The sequence below is a fragment of the Eublepharis macularius genome, chromosome 4 (assembly GCF_028583425.1).
Source record: "Eublepharis macularius isolate TG4126 chromosome 4, MPM_Emac_v1.0, whole genome shotgun sequence".
Taxonomy (NCBI): Eukaryota; Metazoa; Chordata; class Lepidosauria; order Squamata; family Eublepharidae; genus Eublepharis; species Eublepharis macularius.
In genome coordinates, this window is record NC_072793.1 from 70,156,246 (window position 1) to 70,180,789 (window position 24,544).

Consider the following 24,544-nt stretch of genomic DNA (forward strand, 5'->3'; position numbering starts at 1 on the left):
TAAGTGATAGTGAGATTTGGCAGTATGCAATATTTGTTGGATCATGGCTTGGGGGTGGAGTTTGGAACTCTGTTCCTTTACATCTAAAGAAAATTTTTTCAAATGGCTTCTTTGTTTTTCCAGTCATTGGAGGATAGAACTACTGAAAAGACTCTGCTGTCTGACTTATGTAACATTTTTTTTGAGGTAGTGGCTGGTTATTAATTTTAACTAAAACATTTTTACATTGCCTTTCTACCGACTTAAGATCACCAAGGCAGTGAATAATAAAAATATTTTGAAAAGATTAACAAAACGTGCAGACACGTGAGTGGGAAGGAGGATCAGTTAAAATCAGTGAGGAACACCAAATGAAACAGGAAATTCTCACCGGCATCATTCTAAGGTGTTCGTGGTACTACTGCTTTCCTTCCTCAAAACCAACTTTTTATGTGTAGCCTTTTGTTTTGTCCTATTAATCCCCATTCCCAACTGTAACCAAAACCATTTTCCAACATTATCCATTCTGTTGTTTTCCCCTCTCCCTAGTTTAGAGTGTAAGCTCTGTTGCCATCAAGCCTCTTTTTTTTATTTGTCATTTTATTCCCCCTCGTACTCATCTTCCGCTCTCCCTGTCTTTGCATTTTGCCTAGTAAGTGAGCTTTATCCATTATAAAAACAACGCTAAGGAGCTAGCGAAAGGAGTAGGACTGCAAAAGAATTCTACTGCATCTGTACTCTGCCAAAGAATGAATTATACTTACATTTGCATTCTATACATATTGGGTGGATTGTCCTACTGGTGTAGTTAAGGCTGTTGGAAGTACTTTCCAGAGTTACGCTGTCCCAGAATTGCACTTCCCAGATCGGATTAAGACTTGCCCCAAAATACACCACTTCCATGTCTTCTCTTTCTTACCTTTTTCCTGCAATATCCTCACAACTTTGACTCTCCCTACTCCTTTTCCTGATCAGGTGACATTCTATTCCCACCTGCCACTTTCCCTCTTTCCAGGTATGGAAAGAAGATAAACTTTTGTTCTCGACTTTGGTTGCCTGTCCTGTAACTGGAATTAGATTCTGTCACAAAGTGTGCACTCTGACTGGCTCCATACCACCTGTGTTTGCAGAGTACCTGATCTGTCTCCTGGCATGTGTCTTACTATTGTTGGAAACACCCTTGTTTTTTGTGTTTGTGTTTTACAATACTAATCTTAATTTTCATTATCTTTCCCTTTTTTCCTGAAATTATGCCTGTGAATTCTGTGGCCATCATGCTGTCAGTTAAACATGGTGGGAAAGTATGGTGTTTACAGAATTGATCTTGCTTGAGAGCTCTTCAGATTATCTACTTCCTGTTTATGAACCCACCATGTGGTATTTGAAAATATTTCTTTCCCTTGCCTAAATTTACTTGCCTCCTGGTACACAGTTTAGATGGCTGCAGTTAATCTTAGCCAAAAGGCTGGTGTGTTTTGTTATCTATTTTATCTTCCAGCCAAATGCCAAAGAACAATCTGTTTTTATAATTTAGAGTGCCTGATGAGAACATTGTTTAAGTTTAAATTTCAACTTTTTGAATCCAACAGTGGATGTAGTGTGAAGCAAAGCACATGTTCCCAATTGTAGAATGGTCTGATATCGATTATAAGCATCTGAGACCCCATGTTAACTGTTTCCGATCTTGTTCATATAAAGGCTTTATTACAAATCTCACAATTCAGCGTCAGTTCTTCCCAAATGATGAAGATGAGATGGGAGCTGCCAAGGCATTAATGCGCTTGCAAGACACATACAAGCTGGACCCAGAAACGATTTCAAAAGGAGAATTTCCAGGTGATGATTACTTGATTGGCCTTCCAAAGTATTTTGCTTCTGTTTTAGTTTCCCCATTAATACCAATAACAGTTGGGCGAGCCACAAAACTTTAAAGTTGCTTTCTACAATCTGCTTCCTTTAAATCTAGGCATATTTCTGATGGTATCGTACCAGTTTCCTTTTGCATTCTCAGAGCTGTGGTTAGCAATGAAAACTTTTTAATCTGCACCAGATTTCAGTAAAGCTTATTCAGTCGTAGTTATAGCTTCATTGTGAAGCCGCAGAAGCAAGCCTGGAAATGTATAATGCTCTTGTTGTAGAGTTTGTTTTGATATATTTGTGCATCTTTGTTTGAAACATTTAAAGTGTATTCTACTTACTCATGCACTGTTAATGCTCATGCTAAGGTGCTGTTAAAAGTTATTTTAACAGTGCCTTTGAGCTGGCGTGCTAACTCAACATTGCTGGTCTGGAGTGCAATTTAAGGTCACCTCATAGCATTTCAGGCAGGACAAGAATTTGGCAAGCTGTTAACACTTGAGTTATAACTGAGACTTGCATGTGTTTATCACAAGTTTTTGAAGCAAGATTAATAACTCAGATGCAGACTTTGTGCTGAGTGTAAACGTGTTTTACTTTAAATCGTTTAAATTTAAATTCTAGTCTCACAGTCTATACATGCTAATTACAATGTTTGGAGGTTAACATCCATGTAACTTTACTATCTCACAGTTGTGACCATGATGACCTATTAATTCTTCAAAGCAAAAGATACTGAGCCTTGAAGTAGGGAGTATTTATCACATTTGTATCCTGCCTTTTATCTCAGAAGCTCATTAAACACCTACAATCTTTTGAGGTGTTTTAGGTTAAGAAAGATTTGTTCAAATTAGACATCCAGAACTTCTGTGTACAAGGATAGTGGATGTGGAGATAGGAAGTGGTCTTGAAGCCTTGGTCCCTACTTCCTTACCACACGTCAACTAGAGCAATGATATCCAGTGGCTTGGGAGACACAGGTGACACTTCTGAGCCCCATTTCCCAGTGTGGCACGACCTGTGTCACATTTCAGGAAAGTGGGCAAGGCTCTTGCCTAATGGGGTTTGTGCTTGGTAGTTCCTACCTTGACACAGTCACCAGTGGAGAAATGAGTAAGCTGTGAGCCTCTCTGAGGTACAGGTCTCTCTTACAGAGAGATGGTTCTGTAAGTTGAGGGTAATTGTGAATGCAGCTTTGTATGAGCTACAGACTGAATACAACTGGACTAGAGCATGCTGCTTGAACGAGCAGATACTATGTTTAGTCAGGCAGAGAGGCTCTCTCTCACTTTTGGAATTAAAAAACCTGCTTTTGAGGAGGGACCTTGATTCGTGCTATGCCATGAAGCTCAGTAGATGATTGTCAGTAGAATGATTAACATGTAACAGCAGCCAGTGATATATTGGTATGTCGTAACTGAGCCCTGTGTTTGTGCACTCCAGCTCACCAATTGCTCTCTCTCTCCCTCCTCTTTGTGTGTGTTCTCATATTTGATTATTTCCTGTTTAGCCCTCCAAATCAAGATTACAACTGCGGCTTGAAGCTGGCTTGCAATCCTGTTTGGAAAGCCAGCACAAGCTCTCATTTGTTCTGATGATATAGCAAACTATGGTTTGTGTTAATGAGACGTGGAGATTTTTCATTTTGTCTGGATTTCTTTTCTGCTCTGCGACTCAGACTGATGGTATAAGCATTGTTATAGGAGAGGATCATCACTTCTGTTTTAACTCTTTGCTTTATGCATTCACACACATACCAAATAAAGCAAATACTTCTGAAAAATAACTTCCTTTCCCATATAGTTCTCATTTCTTTGTTTCTGAATGGCAGTGGGAATGTATTTTTTTAAAGTCTCATGAAAGACATTTGTGAAAGGTATTATACCTGGCAGTTGAAAGGATGTGGGGTGGGCCTTGGAAAACACATACCAGATGAAATACATTCTATGACCTCATTCTCTCTTTTAGGCTGCTTGCTTTCCTTCACCAGAATTACCGGTTGTGTCAGCTGAAAACTTGTGCCCGCACACTGCTGCTAGTGTTTTGAGACAGCATGAGGGCAGTGAGCATGTAAAACTCTTACTTTTATCCATTTTTCAGAGTGTCGAGTGGGGAAACAGAATAATTTTAAAACTCTACAATTTTCCTGCATACTTCAATGGTCCCTCTTGTGTTCATACATCCATTCCTTCCTTCTTCTGTCCCCTGTTTTGGGAACCAGTATTTCTACACTGAGCATCTTTCAGTTGAAAAGAAAGGGAATGAAATGAACAGAATTGGGAAGCCCAGTCACATATTGTTTCAAAGCAGCAGTGTTAGATTTTAATGCATGCTTTTATTTACATTTCTAAATTTAGGAACAAAGTACAGATCCTTCCTCACAGTGGATGACTGCTTTGGCATGGGGAAAACAGCTTATAATGATGGAGATTATTACCACACAGTGCTGTGGATGCAGCAAGCTTTGAAACAGCACGATGATGCCGAAGAGGCCACTGCCACTAAAGTAGAGATTCTGGATTACCTCAGCTATGCCGTATTTCAGCTTGGTGATATACTCCGGGCTATGGAGCTCACCAGGCGTCTGGTTTCCCTTGGTAAGAAGCTTGTGATTTGGAAAGTTTGCCTCATCTCAAGATGCAGCTGTTTTTACAGAGAGGCTGAGCAAGCACAACGTTCAGCCTTGTATAGTGCAATAAACATTTAGAGTATGATCCATTTGCAGCACCACTGAGGATTCTGATAGAGCTCAGTAGAGCCCTTTTATATGTTCCTCTCTCACCTGTGCCCAAATACAGGCACATATGCAAGGGATGCAGTCAGATGCTAGAGAGTATGTGAAGTCTGTGTGTGCCTCCCATATCTCTATCCAGTCCTCCTTCATGGCCTAATGCAAGTTATCGTGTGTTCCGAACACATGACTTACAAGGCTTATGGAAAGAGAGGGCTCGATGGCTCCGTGAGAGGAACACACAGGCCTCTCATCCCTCCTAACAACATCCTGTACTCCCGGTACTTGACCAATATCAGAATCCCCTGCTGTTGGACCTGTCCACTATACAAGTGATTGTGCCCTTAGTTTGGAGTCAATGGCTTACATGCTTGCTAATTAAAAAAAAAAAATGTCATAATGTCTAATGCAAAGCCTTGATGCAGTAAGTAGAGCTTCAGTAACTATACAGAGGTCTGAGCCAAAAAAGTCAATCTGTACAAAAAAAATATTAAAACCTGATCTATATGTGCACAAGAGCAGCTTCATTGTGCTGGGGTCTAATACATCTGATACACATATGAAATGAAGGGAGCTCTGATTCTTGAAAGCTCATACCCTGGAAGTCTAGTTGGACTTTAGGGTGCTACTGGACCCAAATCTTGCTTGTCTACTACAGATCAAGTCAGCTATTCATTTGAAAATACGTGAATAACGTGACCCTTTGGGTAGGTCGTGCAATTGACAACAGAGCCCTGCCAGTACAAACATGCACTGTTTCAGGTAACTCGCAGTGTTGTTTGGGGGAGGGGGTACAATAGAGGAGGATGAAACTATATGTGCCATCCTGTAATTAGTAAAATATAATGGATAGATGCATCCGTGTGAGCTTCTCATATCCGCAGCCACCCTCCCTGCCTCATACCATAGAAGTTTGTTGCACTCTGATTATCATTGGGTGGGAAAAGAAGCATGGGCCAGTCATGTCTATAAGATAATGTTATGCACATATGTTATGCAATTAATTTTTTCTCCTACAGTAGGATTCTTCTGCTGAACTTTCATATAATCTTAACTAAATTAGTTGGTACTCCTTTCATTACACTGAGTAATTCAAGGTACTTTTTCTAAATTCTTGAATCAATCAAAACAGTTCATGTTACATTGAATTCATTTCATCCCATGTGGAACAATAATTCTTTCCATTTGGGTCAAGAATCAGTGTCAACCCTAATGACTAAAAATGGTTCAGTTTGTATTGTGGGAAACTACTTGGCAGTGTAAATTTTGCAGTACAGTTGATAAGGTCTGGTAGACTTTTTCATAAGCCCAGTTCTGAAGCATCTAGATCTTTAGAATGTTCTTAACCATCTTCTCATTTTCTTCTATGATGTGTGAGGTTGACAAATCACATTATTTCAGAAAGACTAAAACTTTGCTTATTCCTATGCTTAGTTGAAATTAAGAGTATGCACTAAAAAAACCCCTCAGTATTTCTAAGATTCAGGTACTGTGAATCCTATAGATATTGGTATTCCCAATATCTGGGTTTGAAAATACCAGCTTAGTATTCAGCTATTATTCCCTATGGGGGAGCATGGGGGTGGGGCACAAAGGGTCTGTTTTTCAAATAGACTACATTAGAATTGCTATATCAATCAGAATAGCTACATCAAAATAGTCCTGCCTGTCCATTAAAGACTCTCTACAAATTTCAAAAAGATTTTTCAAGGACTAAAATCAAAAAGAGTCCAGTAGCACCTTTAAGACTAACCAACTTTATTGTAGCATAAGCTTTCGAGAATCACAGTTCTCTTCGTCAGATGCATTTGACAAAGATGCATCTGACGAAGAGAACTGTGATTCTTGAAAGCTTATGCTACAATAAAGTTGGTTAGTCTGAAAGGTGCTACTGGACTCTTTTTGATTTTGCTACTACAGACTAACACGGCTAACTCCTCTGCATTCAAGGACTAGAGAATCTTACGGGCATCTGAATAAATTTGGCCCATCTACTCTCCATTGTTTCTTATGGAGAAAAAGCTAATGCTTTCTCCAGAGCAAAGATGGAAGATTAACAGTGAAATCCTGAACAGAGTTACTCCAGTCTAAGCCTATTGTTTATATACCGTTTCAAGCTGACTGAAATCTTTCTCTCATTTCTTTAGCCTCTCCTCAAATACTTATTTTAATTTACTTTAATGGGCTTAGTTTTTCTGTTTTTAAAAGTGTTGTTTGAGAAGCATGGAAGTAACTTGTACTTGTGCAAAGTAACTGGGGTAATGTTGTAAGCTTGGAGACTTTCTCTGATGAGATTCCATGGATAATATAACCAGATGTCTTCCTTTTATCTTTCTTTCCAACCAAGATCCCAGTCATGAAAGAGCAGGCAGTAACATGCGGTACTTTGAGATACTGCTGCAAAGAGAAAAAGATGATCAGATGTTAAATGAGACCTCAAATGCAATAGAAGCAACCACACAGGGTGGAATCTATGAAAGGCCACAGGACTACCTTCCAGAACGTGAGATCTATGAGGCCCTGTGCAGAGGAGAAGGTGTGAAAATGGTGAGGGAGAGAGAAAAAGATGGTCAAAATATGTTCATAGAGGCAATACTGCATTACTGGAACTATTTAATACTTATTATGGGTTATAGAAAAGTCTACACATAGCTAAATCTTTTCCCCCAGCACGTTCTATTCAGCAAAACCTTCTTTCTGTCTGCCAAAATTGTTTCTAAAAACATGTGCCATGCTTCTAATTGTACTTGAAATAGCATTCAACAAATATCTTAACACATGCTCAAAAACTGTCACAAAAGTAAACAGATTTATTGAAACAGCACTAGCTCACTAAACAATAACCATTGCTTAAAAATAAAAAAAACTTTAGCCAACTGCTTAAAATGTAGAGGCACAATTTAAAAAAAAAACTTGCTGCTTAGCCAGCAAATGCTTGTTGGAACAGAACAGTTTATGAGAGCCAGAGAAGACATTTTCATACCTCATAGTGGGCTATTCTGTAGGTGAGGTGCCACCCAAAGAAAAGGTATGCCTCCTGTTTTTGCATTTAAGTTTAGAAGACTTCTTAGGTTTTGTATTCAACATTTTAAAACTGTAGCCTGTTTATCTGGATTTGTTCTCAGACTCCTCGAAGACAGAAAAGGCTGTTTTGTAGGTATCACAATGGAAACAAAAATCCCAACTTGCTTATAGCACCTTTTAAAGAAGAAGATGAATGGGATAGTCCACACATTGTCAGATACTATGATGTCTTATCAGATGAAGAAATAGAGAAGATTAAGGAGCTGGCAAAGCCAAAAGTAAGTATTCAATTCTCCAATGACAAGATGCTGTGTTAAAGTTTCATTTGGTTAGCATGACATGTTAATTTATGAAAATAATGAATTTTCTGCTTGGGTATGCGAGAACCAACCAAGCTAGTTCTGATTGCAACAATATACTTAAGGAAATTCCATCCAAAAACTTTTAAGTTGGGACTAGTTGCATCATAGTGTTTTAAAAAGGCTTATGGGTGGTAGTGAGCACAGATACAAAACACATCTAATTTTTGGATCCACACCACAAGTTCAGTATCAGCCCAAGTGCTACCATCTGTGAGGAGGAATTGTGGTTTCAGCTACCATCCTATATACACTTACTTTAGAATAAGTCAGAGTGAGTACAGGAGCACTGACTTCTAAATAAACATACATAGTAGCAGACTGCATCACTGCTAGACCTGTTTTGCTCAAATTTCCGACTCTGACTACATAAAGTAATGTCAGTTGTCAGACCAATGGTGAATACTTTAATATTTTATTCGTTATAATTTGCACATCCTGGCAGGAAACTAAAATAATTTTTATTGAACTACTTACTTTATAATGAACGTTTTCATTTTGACCTTTTTCTTTTCCTATAACTTTAATCCAGCCACAGAGTTAGTTTATTTTTCTTACTGAGCTCAGTTGCATACAGTTTTTAAAGGCTGTTCCTTTTTTTTTGGAGTGGAACCTGTGTTCAGATGCATCCAAACATCTGATGAGCCTCTTTGGCCTTATATCAGCTGCCCTGTACTGTACCTGAGTGACATCCTTTAACTTTGTTATCTCATACTGAAAATGTAATGGCATGGACTGCAGTGTTCATGGAGCTTGCATACAAAGAAATACGGTGCTTCAGGTTCAGTAGAATTCTGCATTGAATTGTGAAAAAAAGGTTGGGAATGGAAAAACCTTCTGAAGAACATGAATTTTATTCAGGATATTTCTGAAGTCATAGCTCTTTGTTCATCAGTCAGTTTCTTGGCTAAAGTTTTTGTGTTTGCCTCATAGCTTTCACCCCTATAAAATTAAATGTTTTTCCGATGCTTTACAATTACTTCATACTTTAAAAAAAACTGTGCTTAGTTTTAAAACTGCTTTGGACAATATATAGAAAGCAGCAGCAACACACTTTCAGTTCATGTTATTCAAAATAAGTACTTTGCTTGTGTGCAGTTGTGTGTGTGTGGGGGGGGGTAAATTATCACACCTACTCAATAAAGGTAGTATTGTAACCTGGTATGAAGTCATGTAGTTTCTAAATGAAGGCATGTTTGAGTTTGCTAAGGGATGCCTTTTTAGAGACAAAGGAGCATTGAAAAGCGTTCAACAGGTCTTAAATATAATAAACCTGTATTTGGAGCACAGTTCCTTCCGAGTTGAAGCAAGAAAAAGAATTATTCCAAGTGAACTTGCCTAGGTTGAACAAAAACTTATACTTTGAAACAATGGTGATATAGTCCTAGGTAGAGAAATACTAAATTTAAGGGAACTTTTGTTTGCAAGGCACTGTTTTACTAACGTATGAGAAGCTAAGAAGAAGAATCATAATGGAATAAATTTTACTGGATGAACTTTAATTGCATCAGCTCTATAAAATATGTGGTTTGTCTGACAAGAAATTAAATGATTGGATTGGGAAGGAATTTTATTTTCCAGCCACCATGTGCAATCTTCTCTTATCACTTTTCTAACATGTTCTAGTATGTAGGCTGGGGCTGTTGTAGCAATAACATTCAATCAAAAATAATACCAGTTCATATGCCAGTGCATTTTAATTTCTTCTTCATTTAGGGCAACTGAAACCCAAGGAAATTGAACCATATGGTGAGGTTAAGACAAATGCAGGCATAAGCTTGGAATGCTAAATTACATCACTGCAAGCAATATTTCATTGTATAATGAAAGTTTTCCACAGTGATTTTCCAGCTGTGATTTGTATAGTAAGCGCCTGCGAGAGAATAGTGGATAAGACAGAATTCTGGACCCTCAACGTGCCAAAAACTACATGACTAGACAAGCAAATTAATAAAGAGGATTAAGAGACAGAAGAGAGAATAGGCAGAAAAAACAGTATCAAGACATCAAAGGAAAAAATAAGGAAAGAATGATTAGCTGGATTTCTTTTCTCATTTACATGTGTATCTGGGAATTCTCTGGTCAGCAAACTCTGTCCCATAAACTGGAATGCTAGCAAGTCTCATGCTACCATTCCCTCCATTGTTCCTCTGGGTTAGTGACTTGGGGCAAAGCTACAAGTGACGAATGACACTTGAACTGCAAGTGTATTTCTCCCTGTTCACTTGCGCTCCACTCAATCCACTTGCCGTTCAAGTGTCATTCGTCACTTTTTAGCTTGGCCCTCGGTTAGATTTCCTGGTTTCCTAGGATAATTAATCTTTCTCACCAATATCAAGCTATACAGATCTTGCAGCTCTTTTAAGCTTTTCTACTTGTATGTCATTTGACTACCCGGGGAGAAATTTTTCAAGGAACCTCCGCAAATCCGAAACTGATAATATGACTGTAGGGATGTGGCAGTGCAGATACTGAAATTGACATGATTAATTCATGCTTGCAGCAATTTCACAGGGAAGGCATGTATACTAGATAAGAAACTGAGATAAAGTGCAACAAATGTGAACAGTAAAAATCCACCCAACACTTACAGTCAGTTGTGCAGCTGTTTCAGAAGCCTTGACTGCAGTTTTCATAGTTCGTGTTACGTTGACCAAAGCAAGATGAGTTCCCAAGATTTCAAGACAGCTGACAATTCAAGGAACTGTTTTGGTTTTAGAATCTGGTTCTTAGGTGATATGATTTATATAGACTTTTTGATGGAACCTAGATGTATATATGTTTGTCGCTAACATGGAGTACCCCTTTTCTCTGTGTACAGAATAAATTTCTAGCTACTCCATGACATCATACATATGTATGTTTGAAAATGGAGGTCAGGGTGTCAAATCTTGCTTTTTTAATGTATCTTCAGTAATGCCTCAGTTAATAAATCTTGATATTTCTTTTCTACAGCTTGCAAGAGCTACAGTACGTGACCCCAAAACTGGCGTACTAACTGTAGCCAGCTACAGGGTATCTAAAAGGTAAGACATTTAGGAATAAAGATCGTTTCATGTGTAATTTCCAAAAGTCTTTCTAAATCTCAAGTGAAAAACTTCCTTTGTAAAGTCTATTTTTATATTTTGCAGTACAAATATTTTGCTTGAAATAAGCAACATTCAAAACTGAGCAATTATGAACATTTAAAACTCACAGGAACTCCCCCCCCCCCCAAATCAGCAAAAGGATTCAGGAATAGTATAAAGAAACTTTTGAACAGATTATTGGAGACAGTTTTCTTATACCTGGGTAAAAATTTTCTTTTCTGCCAGTTCATGGCTGGAGGAAGATGATGATCCTGTTGTTGCCAAGGTGAATAATAGAATGGAACAAATCACAGGGTTAACAGTGAAAACAGCTGAATTATTGCAGGTTAGTACGAAGTACATTACCAGTGGTAAGATATGGGTAATTCCATATCTATTTCCCATCCTGTTGAGTCTGTTCCTGGTTTCCTGAGTGGAAAACATGGTATAGGAAACTCAAATGCTTGGTATGGAAAACCGTTACATGATTCAGTTTGTGTAGCAGAATTTTGGGAAGCTTGTTGACCATGAGATCATCAATTTTAAAATATAAGGAGGATGTCAAGGGAATCTGTGGATAAATAACTTATTTGGGAAGCCCTAAGAATGCATTCAGATATTGCAATAAAACTGTATGATGGCACGAATATGGCTTTTTTTGCTGTGCTTGCCCATTTCCCTTGCACATGGAGCACAAATGGAAAGCTTCGTGATTTGAGAAGTCTTCAGTAGGATTGTGGCAGCTGAAAGCAGGTGCCTGAGCAAATGGAAGTTCATTCCCTCCTTTCAAACTGGGATTCTGAACTGGAATTAAAAGGAGAAAAAAGCATATGATCATTGCAAACGTGCTGGTCATGGTCCAACAGAAGATTATAGTAATATTTGAATGCTACCTAAAAAGTATGCACAAGCTGTCAGAAGCACTTTCCATGTGGCAGAGCTTCATGCAGTAGTTGCAGTGGCTGAAAGCCTTTCTGTGTTGGTTGACAAACATTTTACACCTGCCTACCAATTGCTACAATTCTGGCACCTGCTGAAAGGGGAATCTCCTCATAATTGTCATAGGATCATAGAATCATGGAGTTGGAAGGGATCTCCAGGGTCATCTAGTCCAACCCCCTGCACAATGCAGAAAATTCACTGCTGCCTCCTCCCACACCCCCAGTGACCCCTGCTCTGTGCCCAAAAGATGGCAAAAGACCTCCAGGATCCCTGGCCAAACTGGTATGGAGAAAATTGCTTCCTGACCCCAAAGTGGTGATCAGTATTACGCTGGGCGTGTTAAGAAAGTGCCATGAATCCTAAGCACTGATATAACCCTTCCTGCTCTCCCTCTCATGATCTGCCTAGGTTCACAGAATCAGCATTGCTGTCAGGTGGCCATCTAGCCTCTGCTTAAAAACTTGCAAAGAAGGAGAACCCACCACCTCCCGAGGAAGCTAATTAGAGGGACCGCTCTAATTGACAGGAAGTTCTTCCTAGCTGAAAACTGTTTTGATTCAGTTTCAACCCATTTGCTCTGGTCTGACCTTCTGGGCAACAGAAAACAACTCTGTACCATCCTTTATATGACAGCCCTTCAAGTACTTAAAGATGGTTATCATATCACCTCTCAGTCGTCTCCTCTCCAGCTCCTTCAACCTTTCCTCATAGGACTTGTTCTCCAGACCCCTCACCAACTTCGTTGCCCTCTTCTGGACATGTTACAGCTTGTTGTTACCAGAACTGCTCTTTATTATAATGGGGAATTAGCTATAGCAGTCTGTAACTTAAAATTAAGCGCGGATCATAACCTATGTATACGGAGGTCCCGATCCCAGACACTCTAGTGAAAAAGAGGCAGACAACAAATAGGTTCCAAACACGTGTATTCAGTGTGGCGTAAGCCTAACTTGCACAATCATACAAGGAACACACAAGATCTAGGAAATACAGAGTAGGAAATACAGAGACGTTCGCATTAGCTGGTTCCCAACGATGATAGGGGGAATACTCACTTATCCTGGAGCGAAGCAGAGACACAGCAGCGAGGGTAGTGGTCCAATGCCAGCACTGGAACCACAGACGGACAGCAAGGAAGTCTGGATAGGATGGCACGCGCACCATGCGGTCTGAGAGGCCGGCTTAAATACCCCAAAACGTACCCTGGGGCTGGTGCTGTACTTGGTGGTTCTCACAGATTAAAACAAAGGGTCTAATGGGCTACTGAATGGCTTGGATGGGCCACTTTAGTAATCTGATTGTGATAAGTGACACCTCAGGAAGAGGGGACAAAAGAGGGAGGGGGAAATCCAAGTGGGCTGAAAGGATGTTCCAGCGGACAGGGCTTGTCCTGATGTCATCAGCTCTGGAATGCGGAGGTTTCTTTGAGATGCATTCTCTAAGTGCTTGGGATGGTCGGCACTTAGTTCTTCTCCGGGGCGGCTCCTAAGATATGCAGAGCGGGGCGAGGGGCTCTCGCTGCGGACGTGGTGTGTCCGCTTCGCCGAAATGGCTTCCCAAAGCAGTCTTCTTCCCAGGGTCTTCTGGCTGCCTGAGAACATGGATGCCGGCTGGGCATAGCTGGGGCTGGTTTGCAGGCTGCCCGGTAGCGAGGGCAAGCTCAGGGACCGGCCCGCGGGAGGCTCCAGGCGGGAACTGACCAGGGAGCGCCTAGCCAGGCTCGCTGGAGGTTTCCCCGGCAGGCGCCCGGCTGCTAGTAGCGGCTTGGGCCCATATGAGGCAGGCTTCCATGGAGGCAGGGGGAACGACACTTAAAACACAGTCCAAAGCAGGGAACAGGCACGGTCCGTGGCAGATGGCAGTGCAGGCACGGGGCACACTTGTAAGAAAGTCCAAACACACACTGGGAAGTTCAGATACAGGTCAGGGCAGGGCTGCCCAGAAATAATAACATTAATAACATTTGATTTATATACCGCCCTTCAGGACAACTTAATGCCCACTCAGAGCAGTTTACAAAGTGTTATTATTACCCCACAACAATCACCCTGTGAGGTGGGTGGGGCTAAGAGAGCTCAAGAGAACTGTGACTCGCCCAAGGTCACCCAGCTGGCTTTGTGGAGGAGTGGGGAATCAAACCCAGCTCTCCAGATTAGAGTCCCGTGCTCTTAACCACTACACCAAACTGGCTCTTTGTCAGAGAGTCCTTTGTGCAGTTATCCAAACATGGAGTCAGTAAACTACACAGTTTATTGCAGCAGTAAAGTAATTGACACGCAGGCAGGAAACTGACACGTGTATTAACACACACACGTGTAAAGCAATCTTTGTGTAGCAGTAAAGCAGCAACGCAGGAAACTTTAACACAGTTCATGGCAGGCCTTAAAGCAGGGGAGGGGGCCTGCTTGGCAACATTGTCTATATCCTTCTTAAATTGTGGTGCCCAAAACTGAACACAATACTCTAGGTGAAGTCTAACCAGAGCAGATTAGAGCAATCCCATCACTTCACATGATCTGGACACTATATTTTTGTTGATACAGCCCCAAATCACATTTGCCTTTTTAGCTATCATATCACACTGCTGACTCATGTTCAGCTTATGATCTACTAAGACCTTTAGATTCTTTTTGCACATTTGCACTACTGCCAAGACAACTCTCCCCCATCCTATAATTATGCATTTGATTTCTACTACCTAAATACAGAACTTTACATTTATTTCTGTTGAAATTCATTTTATTTGTTATAGCCTAGTTTTCCAGCCTGTTAGGATCATCCTGTATCCTGACTTCGTCTTCTACAGTATTTGCTACCCCTCCCAATTTAGTTATCATCTACAAATGTAATAAGAATTCCCTCTATTCCTTCATCCAAAACATTTATAAAAATATTAAACAAAACAGCTCCCAGGACCAATCCCTGAGGCACTCCACTTGTCACTTTTCCCCAAGAGGATGAGGAACCATTAACAAGCACTCTTTAGGTACAAACTGTCAACCAGTTACAGATCCATATTGATAAACTGCCCTTTCTGTGAGAGGGAGGGTCTGAGAGGGAGAGTTTCACATACATGTGAACTGACCTTGAAAATAGTTCCTTAGAATCCTGTATAGAATTTTACTGTCTTGCTGCATCTTTCAAATTTCTTTTAATTAGGGCTCTTAGCTAAAATTAAAGAGAGATTGAACACTAAGCAGATTCCATACTGTTTTTCAATCTGATGGGTTCATTTCAGTTCAATGAATATGAACACTGATTATTAAGGAAGTTGCTAACACCTGGCAGTGTAGAAGAGGTCTGAGAGATGAAGTGGTGAACATCTGGGGCACAGTGCATACTTGAGAACTGCTGGTATGCTGACAGGTGGAAGTGATGTCTTTTAGTATCGCTGCTGTTGAAATCCATCTAAAACAAAAATGTGTTGTTTCCTTTTGATCTGAAGATCAAATCTTCTACTTCTGTATAGTTTATTCAAAACGTTCTCGTTTTCTCAACATCTTAGGTTGCTAATTATGGCATGGGAGGACAATATGAGCCACACTTTGACTTTTCAAGGGTAAGAGCCTCAATGTCAAACTTTTTTTTTATTTCTGTAGGTGAATGGCGACAATATTAATAGGTTATGGATTAATGAGTTATGGTCAAATATCAGCATTATGCCAATGGCAGGTTTGGTTTAGGAAGTTGCCACTGAAACTTAGTGCCGTTCATTCTAGGTGGCACTGAATATATGTACTTTAAAAAACCAGACTTATTAGCAGTAGCTGTAATATTGCATGGCTCCTCAGAGGTTCTTTTTAAAGTACTTACCTTACTTTGTCATTCTTCCAATTATTTGGAATGCTTGAACTATTGAGTGTGACAAAATATCACTGTAAAGAAATACCAGTGGCAATGGGTATGTTGTTTCTATGAGAATATGCAATTCTTCTATGTTTACTAGGACAGTGTGGCTGCAATTGACCTATCTCTTCTCCCGTGTCTTCCCAAGTGTTATGACATCATGGTACTCAAAGGTTTCCCAGCCTGTACAAGCAATATCAGATGTAGTGGGGCAAATGCAGGGAAATTCTGAATGTAGCACTGTAATTTGTGGCTTTACTTGTTTTGGCAGGCTAAAGATGAATATTTATTTCAATTTCAGTTTTTGCATTTATTTCTGTTCTGTTCGGACACCATTTGTTTGGTTTTATGATCATGGTAGCTCACTCAAAGAGACCTGAAATCTTAGCTAGTATATTTTTAAAAAATCAGTTGAACCAAATCCTCATTCTGGCCATTCAATATTTCTAAACTAACTTGAATATTAGCACCACTATTCTTAATTTTCGTTGTAGCTGCAAGTAGCATTCTTAATTTTCGTTGTGTGCTGGCCTTGTTCAGACAATACTGTTTACCTCTCCTTTTCCTGTGTTCCTGGGTGGAGCAACATCATACCTTCCTTTATATGGAGAATGTGGAGGAGAGAGACATCCAAGCTAGGTAGTTGTATTTTGAAACATATCCTCATGCATTTAAAGCTTTTCCACTCAGGCAAAATAACACAACAAAGTCAGAATTTAAAAACAAACTGCGGGTTCCTCCCTTGTGGACTTGGGAAGAGTTGCACTTGGAATTTAGCTGGTAGTTAACGGCCAAGGTTAAGGGAAGTCAACTGTTGGATTTATTATAGATTTGGATGGGTCCTCTAGGCTCTGTATGCTGCACAGATTGAAACTTGAATCACTGTAAATTTGTCTTTCAGTAATTAAAGATCCCATAGCAGTTCTGCAGCTATTTGTTTGTTTGAATTGCTTTTGGGGCAATTAAGTTATTTTACTTGAATCCCTTTTTAGCCTATTTTATATTTTTACAAACACAAGAGGGCCACATCACTATATTAACAAAAGCATTTGGTTTCAGTTTAAACTTAGTATTTTTAGCTTGTCCTCTGTTAACCCACTTTTCTCTCTGCACCCTACAGGGAATTCTGTCTTCTCTGTCTGCAGTGCTCCTTGTTTCTCTGGAGGTGTTTCTAACCTTTCCATAATTCGTCTCTGTATTCTGTAGTGTTCTCTGCCTCCTCCCGGCACCCCCCCAGATCCCTTGTGCTCCCTATTTATTTCTCTGCAGCCCCATTTTGCAACAACCTTCTCTTTTTCACTGTATGCACCCCATAGCACTTCTCTTGCTTGCATTGTTGCAGGGGGCTCCACTCCTCATTTCAATTCTCTCAGTTTTTCTTCTGTTTCTGTATTTTTCACTTTTCCCCACCCTAAAAGTCCCTCTGCATCTCAGCTATCCATGTCTTAAGCCCCCTTGCCCCCCGTGTTGCCCCTTTGTCTCTCTACACACAATAGTGTTCTTACGGTTCTCCCTTTTAGTTTTAGTAACCTGGTTGCTGTCTTCCCCACTCCTTATCTCTTAAAACCTTGTAACGCTGCCTTCCAAAAAGTTCTGAGATTTTTATATATAAACATTCATATATTAAATTATTTTTCTCTCACATTTTCCCTCTGAGAGGGGCCTTCTTTCTCTTTCCTCGTTATCTTTTTTTGCATTAGCATTCATTGTAATACTTTGCGAGGGAAGATTGTTAAAATTCTCCAGCTGAGCTCTTGTGTGGCCTGACAGAATAATGAAGGACGGTTATGGCATTTCTGTATGACAAATTCTCATTAATCTAGAAAGTCAAAATTGTCCTCAGCAACAATAATTATTTCTGTTATAACTCATCAAAGAATAACATTTTTTCAGGATGGGAAACCTCTTAAGCTTCAGTTTCATCCCAAAGCTAGTTTCTTCAAATACAGCAATGACAGCTGTTCAGTCACTTGTGATATAAGCAAGAAATGCAGCTTGATGAATTACCCATAAAGATTTATAGTAGTTGCCTGTACATTGCAGGATTACCATTCTGCTATCAGTTGTTTATATATATTCTTTAAGTGGCACCTCAGGGTGCATGTTGCATGTATTTAGATAAACCTCTCTTAGTTACAGAAAATGTTGACACTGCATCAACACATCCTGTTTCACACTGTTCAGCTTGAGACATAGGCTGCAGTCCTTGGCAGTAAGTTGTATAGAACTCACTGGGACTTGATTCCAAGTATACATACATAAGAATTGGGCTGCATATTCTTTTTCCAGCTCTAGAAACGTGTTCCAGTTTGGAAGTTGGGTTAAAGTTGTTGTTTGTTTCAGCGGCCCTTTGACAGCACACTCAAAACGGAAGGAAATAGGCTAGCAACGTTTCTTAACTATGTAAGTACCTCTGTGTCATGGTCTGTGTGCTTGAAGTTTGCAGTTTACTTTCTTTTTATAGAAAGATGAACCTGATGCTTTCAAACGTTTAGGGACGGGAAATCGAGTGGCCACTTTTTTAAACTATGTAAGTATGACCAGCCCTAGCTGTGCTGAGTAAGACCTTTTGTCCAACAGCAGCATAACTATAACCAATTGCACAGATTGTTGGGGTTTACTGATGGTGGCAGATTCTGAATGCGGGGATTTTCTGGTTGTCTCAACATCAGATGCAATTGCAATAACTGTGAGGGGAAAGAATGCAACCTATACTAGAGTGTTAACTGTTAAAATTGTAGTAGCTTTGGGATGAGCTAAAAATTAAGTACTAGAGGGATAAATATCATTTCCAAAGTAGAATTTTTTTGTTGATAGTTGATTGAGAAAGTTATTTCAACATAGTTATTGGTGCAGGTTGCAGTATGTGTACCAGGTACCATCTTTATCAGATGGCACCTGATAGCATCTGATGCTGTGAGTCTCTCAGGAAACTTCTTCATTTTTGCTTTTAAATGCCTCTCACCAAATGAGTGAACTGTAGTAAATTTACCAATAGAACATTTTTTAGATTGCTGTTGATTTGATTAATCCCTTTGCATATTAACTAATGTAACTTAATAATGCTTTATCAACACAGCATGTTTAGTGAGTTGTCTAAGGATAATGTACGTTTGTGTAGTATACATTAACATCAATTAGGCATGGATGAGATTCTGAGATTTTGGTACTGGGAATAGGTATTGCTGGATTCTGACCTTTACAGGTTGTCCTGACATCAGCACTATTACCATATTTTCATTTCCATTTTGTCTTCTCTGTGTGTGCATGCACGTATGTCGGAATGGCCACTGCATGAAAACCTGGCAATGTCTTGGGCAGGGTAGTGGAATCTGAATTGCCAAACCTGTTTGTTCATCTCAGCCAAATCAGTTAGTGCAGAAGCTTAGCATCAGCTAGTCATTTTTGGCTACCGACTTCATATTGCAAATGGAATATGCATATAGGTTGACAAATGATCTACAGCCAAATAATGTTTGAGATAATGTCTGAAGTTAATGGAAACTACTAATAAATACATTTGTATAGGCTTGAATTTTTGTGATTTTTTCATAGGTTTATACAATAGCCAAGTTAGGACTTAACTTCTTTTTTGGCAACCTTTTTATTGCTATGGACCACACTCATAGAGTTTTAACTGGACTTTATTTAAGCAAGAATTTGGGATTTGCGTTTAAAAAGCAACTGGCTAAATCTAAAATCCCAGTGTAACAATTACATCCCTTTTGTGGCTTCTTTGTTAATTGTGTTACCAGGAAATAAGTGCCAATGATTACAGTCTAACACATTCAACTTTGTGCTTAGGATTTGGGTGGTTAGTGGAATTTGTGGCTCACTGATCCGATAGTCTTTAGCACTTTTAGAAATAGTAGTATCAGTTTTGTTTATTAGATAGTTGCTTTACTCAAAGACGCATATAGTTAAAATGTGTTAAGGCAGTCCTTAGATATGCCTTCAGTTTACTAAGGAAATGTCTGTCTGATGTGTACTGTAACAGGATTTCATTTCAGTTGAGAACTGGTGCTATATTAATTTTATAACAAATACTAAACTAGTGATTGCTATTTAACATTTAAAATTATGTAAATAAGAATGAATAAAGATGCAGGATAGTGTGAGAATCTTTACTAAAAGTATACATTTCCACCTATATTTTAATCCTGAAAAATCAACAGTAGTTAATCTAATTAAACTGTAGAGTAAAACAAGGCTCTGTCTGTAGTCTTGTGGGCTGTGATGTTGAATCATCAACTGTTTTCTTTTATGGATATTTTGTTTTTCCAGATGAGTGATGTAGAAGCTGGAGGTGCGACAGTTTTCCCAGATTTTGGGGCTGCAGTTTGGCCCAAAAAGGTAGGTTGAGTTTGTCTATAACTAGTGTTTTACTATTTTAATTATGCTGAACACCATTTTTACTCTTTTCTGGCATTCTTCAATCAGCTATTTGGCATAGTAAGCAAGTAGGGCGTCCATAGGCTTGATTAATAGGTGCCCTTATCTAAACATTAGTAATCATATCTGTTCTTATATATGCAGTTAAATTGATTTAAAGACAAACACCCTTAGTTCAAGTATAATGAGGTCCTCTTAAACTGTATTCAGGAAGTCTGTCTCTCTATCAAAAGCAGCTCCTGTTTGAAAGGTAGGCATATTCAGGGACGTTACACACTTGTTTATTACATAATAAATGCTTGGTTATGCTCTTAATTATTAAGGGAGTTTAAATCTCTTAACTTGTTTGGTTGAGTTGCTGCCATTAGAGTTTGGAAATCACATTTTCCCAGCAGTAAACAGCAGTGGTGTTTGCTTGTCTTGGCCTAGCTTCCATGGAATGCTGTGCCGGTACAACTGTCATTGGGTAGTGGTTGCCTTGGTGGTGATCCTCTGTGCCTGTAGTTCAGTGTATTTATGGGTTCTGCATTTTGAAACAAATGTAATATGTTTTTTAAAATAAAAAATTAAATTTATTTTTGGAGGCTGAATGCTTCTTTTGTACTACGCTAATGGGAACCTTTAAACTTCTAAGTCTAAGATTAAATACTGGAACGGGGTGGGGCGGGGAGAGGAGGTAGAGAGGTAAAGTAGTCTGGAAATGGTCCTGTGGCACAGGTGGTGGCAGGTATGAGCAAGGTTGCCCACCACCTGTGCCACAGGACCATTTACAAACCATCACCACCACCCCCTCCTCGACATTTAATTCTAGAATACCAGTTCTCTCTCTCTCCAGTACTGGAGACATTTTTGGTAGAAGCAGGGAAGCGGTGTGAGCCAAAAGTCTGTTCACATTTTCTTCTTCATGGAAGCAAATACATAATTTCAAAGCTTTTGCTCAAATTAGAATGGATCTGCAAAAACAATAAATGCACCAGTCCAGGGAAAGCATTGATCAAAAACTAATGAGATATCAGGCAGCCCATGCAGCCCCCTTAGAAATTCTAATTCAGCTCACCATTCAAATGTTGCAAACACGTAAAAGAATCCATTTGGGAGGATAGTTGTATTTGTTATTTTTTTCTAGATTTCTCTGGTAGTAAAAAGCAGGTAGCATTCCAACTACCTGTAGTTTCATAATGGGTATGAAAATAAATAGTTTGTGTAAAGGCTAGGAGTTGTGCATTTGTGAAGTAGAGGCTGGGTCCTGACAGAGATTCTGACCATATGATGGATAGAGATTTGGGCTTCTTGGCATGCCATAGACAGTGATCCTGCAGCTGGATAAGAAGAGGTGTGGTAGCTGTCTCTGCCTGTGTGTCATCCACTGAGTCCCTGCTTTATGTTGATAAATCTAGTGACAAATTGTTTGATGTGCCTTTCAGCATTGAAATGACTGCTATTTTCGTTCATGAAACAGCACAAACAGATTAAGACTGGTTTGAAATTATTGATTTGACTCAGTGCTTACCAGGTAATAACTACTCATCAATAACATGCACTGAAGTTTATGCTATGGTTGCAACAAATATTCTCCCACTTTGATGTTGCCCTTTCTCAATCATGCTTGTTGTTAGAGCTTTCCCAAGCTACCACTGCTGCCATTTTCCCTCTCCCTCCTTTCTGGATTAGTCACATGCTTTTTGCTTCAGGCAATCAGGAATCTTATAATGAGTGTCATGCCACATAGCCATGACATCCCTGAAGCAACTGAAACCAATACCTAGATAATGAACAATTCTAGCCAAGCAGGAGTCATACAGCATATATGAAAATCTGCTTGCCTGAGAATTCCACTGAGGTAAAAATCAGTTCAGACAAAGAGGGAGCAATGTAAATAAGCAGGTAAACACTTTCAAAGAAGTTGCTGCCAAAAGAAGCAGGACTTTTGATACTGGCAAATTCCTAAAACAAATAGCATTTTTGTGTTATCCAGTTTAAGCCCAATGTTTGGGGATTCATGACCTAAATCTGGCTTTCAGTGGCAAAATGTTTGAAGTAGCCAGCTATTATTTGAAGGTAGGTCTCTCTCACTCAGATACCCAATTTACTTAAATTAGTAATGACTTGTTTTCATCTTCAGGGGACTGCAGTATTTTGGTATAATCTTTTCAGAAGTGGAGAGGGTGATTACCGAACGAGGCACGCAGCATGCCCAGTGCTAGTAGGGTGTAAATGGGGTAAGTAATCCTCCCTTTGATCATAATGGTAAAAACAGCAGGCTCTCTAAGCTTTCAAAGGATAAAATGATGTGTAGCTTATCGTCTAGGATTCTGATATATACATAGAAATAATTAAGTCAGACCGTAAGCCATTTTATCCCTCATTTTATCCCTTGATAACTTTGTGTGATGTCACATTAAGATTCTTTCACTGTTAGATTTGTCTCTATGATTTTGAAGTCCAAGCAGAGTAAGCCATTTTAAAAATATGATCTGCTGTGATTTCCAGAGCAACAGCAGAATATGGACGGCCAGGAGAAAATCCACATTTAAGTAGTGCTTTTTATGCATTTGAAATTTCCGTGTACATTGGGATTGACAGAGCTGTGTCCTGCCCCCCAGCCCTGCCAGTCTGGGGTATAATTTTCTGGCATTTCTTGCAGCAGAATGTATATCTGATACATTCAACTATACCTCTCTTCCTCAGTGCTCCAGACCACAGTACTTGTATGACTATGCAGCCAAGGGTCAGACAGGAAGGGGGCGCTCCACTGAGACTTTATGCTGTTTCCTGTGCACATAACGGCATCCATGGAGAAAATTGATCATTTAATTTTGAATGTATAGATCGATGCCTATTTAAAACCTAATTTGGAGGCATGTGCTGCTCACTAAATCTTTACAGACACTTCTTGCTGGTGCTCTTTGGAGGGAAATTAAATTGGAGATTGCTTGCATGCTTCCCAGTTGTCTTTTGCTATTGCCACAGCTGTGTTTTGTACCACAACCACCAAGATGAAAGTAATACATGGAGCCCAGTTTTACACTCATTTTTTTTCTTTTTTCTTTGCCGCAGTATCGAATAAGTGGTTTCACGAACGAGGAAATGAATTTTTAAGACCTTGTGGAAGAACGGAAGTTGACTGAAACTGACCTACTTATTATTTTTTTCCTTTCTGCCCACTTCTTTATATACAGTCCAGTTCATTTCTGAGAAATGACTCCTACTCTGCTATAAAAGAATGATGGCACTAATTATTTAAAGAAAAGTCAGTGTTTGTCAGTGAAAGAAAAGTGCTCTTTTCACACTTGGTGCTACAAGTCTGTTTTTGCCCACATGTCGCCTTCTTCAGTTTCCCTGTCCTGTTCAGTTTTTGTAACAACAACAGAAATGATCCTTTTGTCCATTCAGTTCCTTTGGGGCACTATGGTCTTGTGCCTTTTAAATATCCAGTGTTTTAGATGTTAAAGATTTCTCATTGATTCAGTTTTCAAATGTACAGTTTTATTGAATTTCTAAAATGTGCCATCTTTAACAAAAACATAAATATTATTTCAAAGAAGCTGCTTTTGTGGTGTGTATTTCTTTCATGGCAGAATCTGCCTTTGTTATTCCCTTTGTTATTCTTGTATTCCCTGAGAAATCCCATTTCCATTTTATTATTCCCATAATCTTAAAGTCATGTAGGACTAGAGGAAGTACAAAAGCAAGGGAAAGGATCGAACAGTTTTGTTTTTCACTTGCAGTACGTGTTTATATTTTTCCTTTGGTCTCATACCTTACTTTTTGTATAGTCTGAGGGCCTGCTCCCCCCTTTTTTGCAGACCAGGAAGGAAGTCAGGTTATTGCATTGCTATGGGTCTAGAGAAATCAAGTTGGATTGTATATATACCATTTAGAAAATGGGAGCCTCATGTGGGTGAAATCCTGGATCTCTAATCCTGTGTGCCTCTTAATAAGAAATGTGTCATGATTTTCAAATTTTGATTCATATGAATGGGAAACTTTTACTAGGTGAAAGGATACTCTGGCTCCAGTCTTACACATACCTAGCTGCCATTTAACTCAGCAGACCTTACTTGAAAGTGAACATGCACAGAACTGAGTCCGTCAAACCAGTTGAGATAAGATTAGGACCGTACAGTACAGCTGATATACTACCTACTGTCATGCATTGCATCTGTTTCTTTCCTGTGGCTAATTTGAATAGATTTCCAGCACTGACATACAATGCACCCATGCCAGTGCAGAGACACAAACCCACAGCAATGGAAACTAGTTACACATCTCTCTTCTCCAGTAATAAGTACATTTTAATAGTTAATCAGTAGAACTGCACAACTTTGGCTCTCTCACCAGTATAT

General features: G+C 39.4%; 1 protein-coding gene across 3 annotated transcripts in view; it reads left to right on the forward strand.

The window, feature by feature from the left end:
- The window catches only part of P4HA2 (prolyl 4-hydroxylase subunit alpha 2), a 47,408-nt gene extending 23,666 nt beyond the window's left edge, over nt 1–23,742 (forward strand). For 2 of the 3 annotated variants that reach the window (XM_054976287.1, XM_054976289.1), the window contains 11 exons: nt 1,678–1,815; nt 4,194–4,433; nt 6,915–7,114; nt 7,693–7,869; nt 10,906–10,976; nt 11,265–11,364; nt 15,466–15,519; nt 18,271–18,336; nt 20,091–20,159; nt 22,321–22,417; nt 23,256–23,742. In XM_054976287.1, coding sequence (XP_054832262.1) covers nt 1,678–1,815; nt 4,194–4,433; nt 6,915–7,114; nt 7,693–7,869; nt 10,906–10,976; nt 11,265–11,364; nt 15,466–15,519; nt 18,271–18,336; nt 20,091–20,159; nt 22,321–22,417; nt 23,256–23,326 — 1,283 coding nt within the window. In that variant the 3' untranslated portion in view covers nt 23,327–23,742. Of the gene's footprint in view, nt 1–1,677; nt 1,816–4,193; nt 4,434–6,914; nt 7,115–7,692; nt 7,870–10,905; nt 10,977–11,264; nt 11,365–15,465; nt 15,520–18,149; nt 18,210–18,270; nt 18,337–20,090; nt 20,160–22,320; nt 22,418–23,255 lie in introns of all 3 variants that reach the window. The other variant, XM_054976288.1, reaches the window with a different exon arrangement.
- Nucleotides 23,743–24,544: the final 802 nt, after the last annotated feature.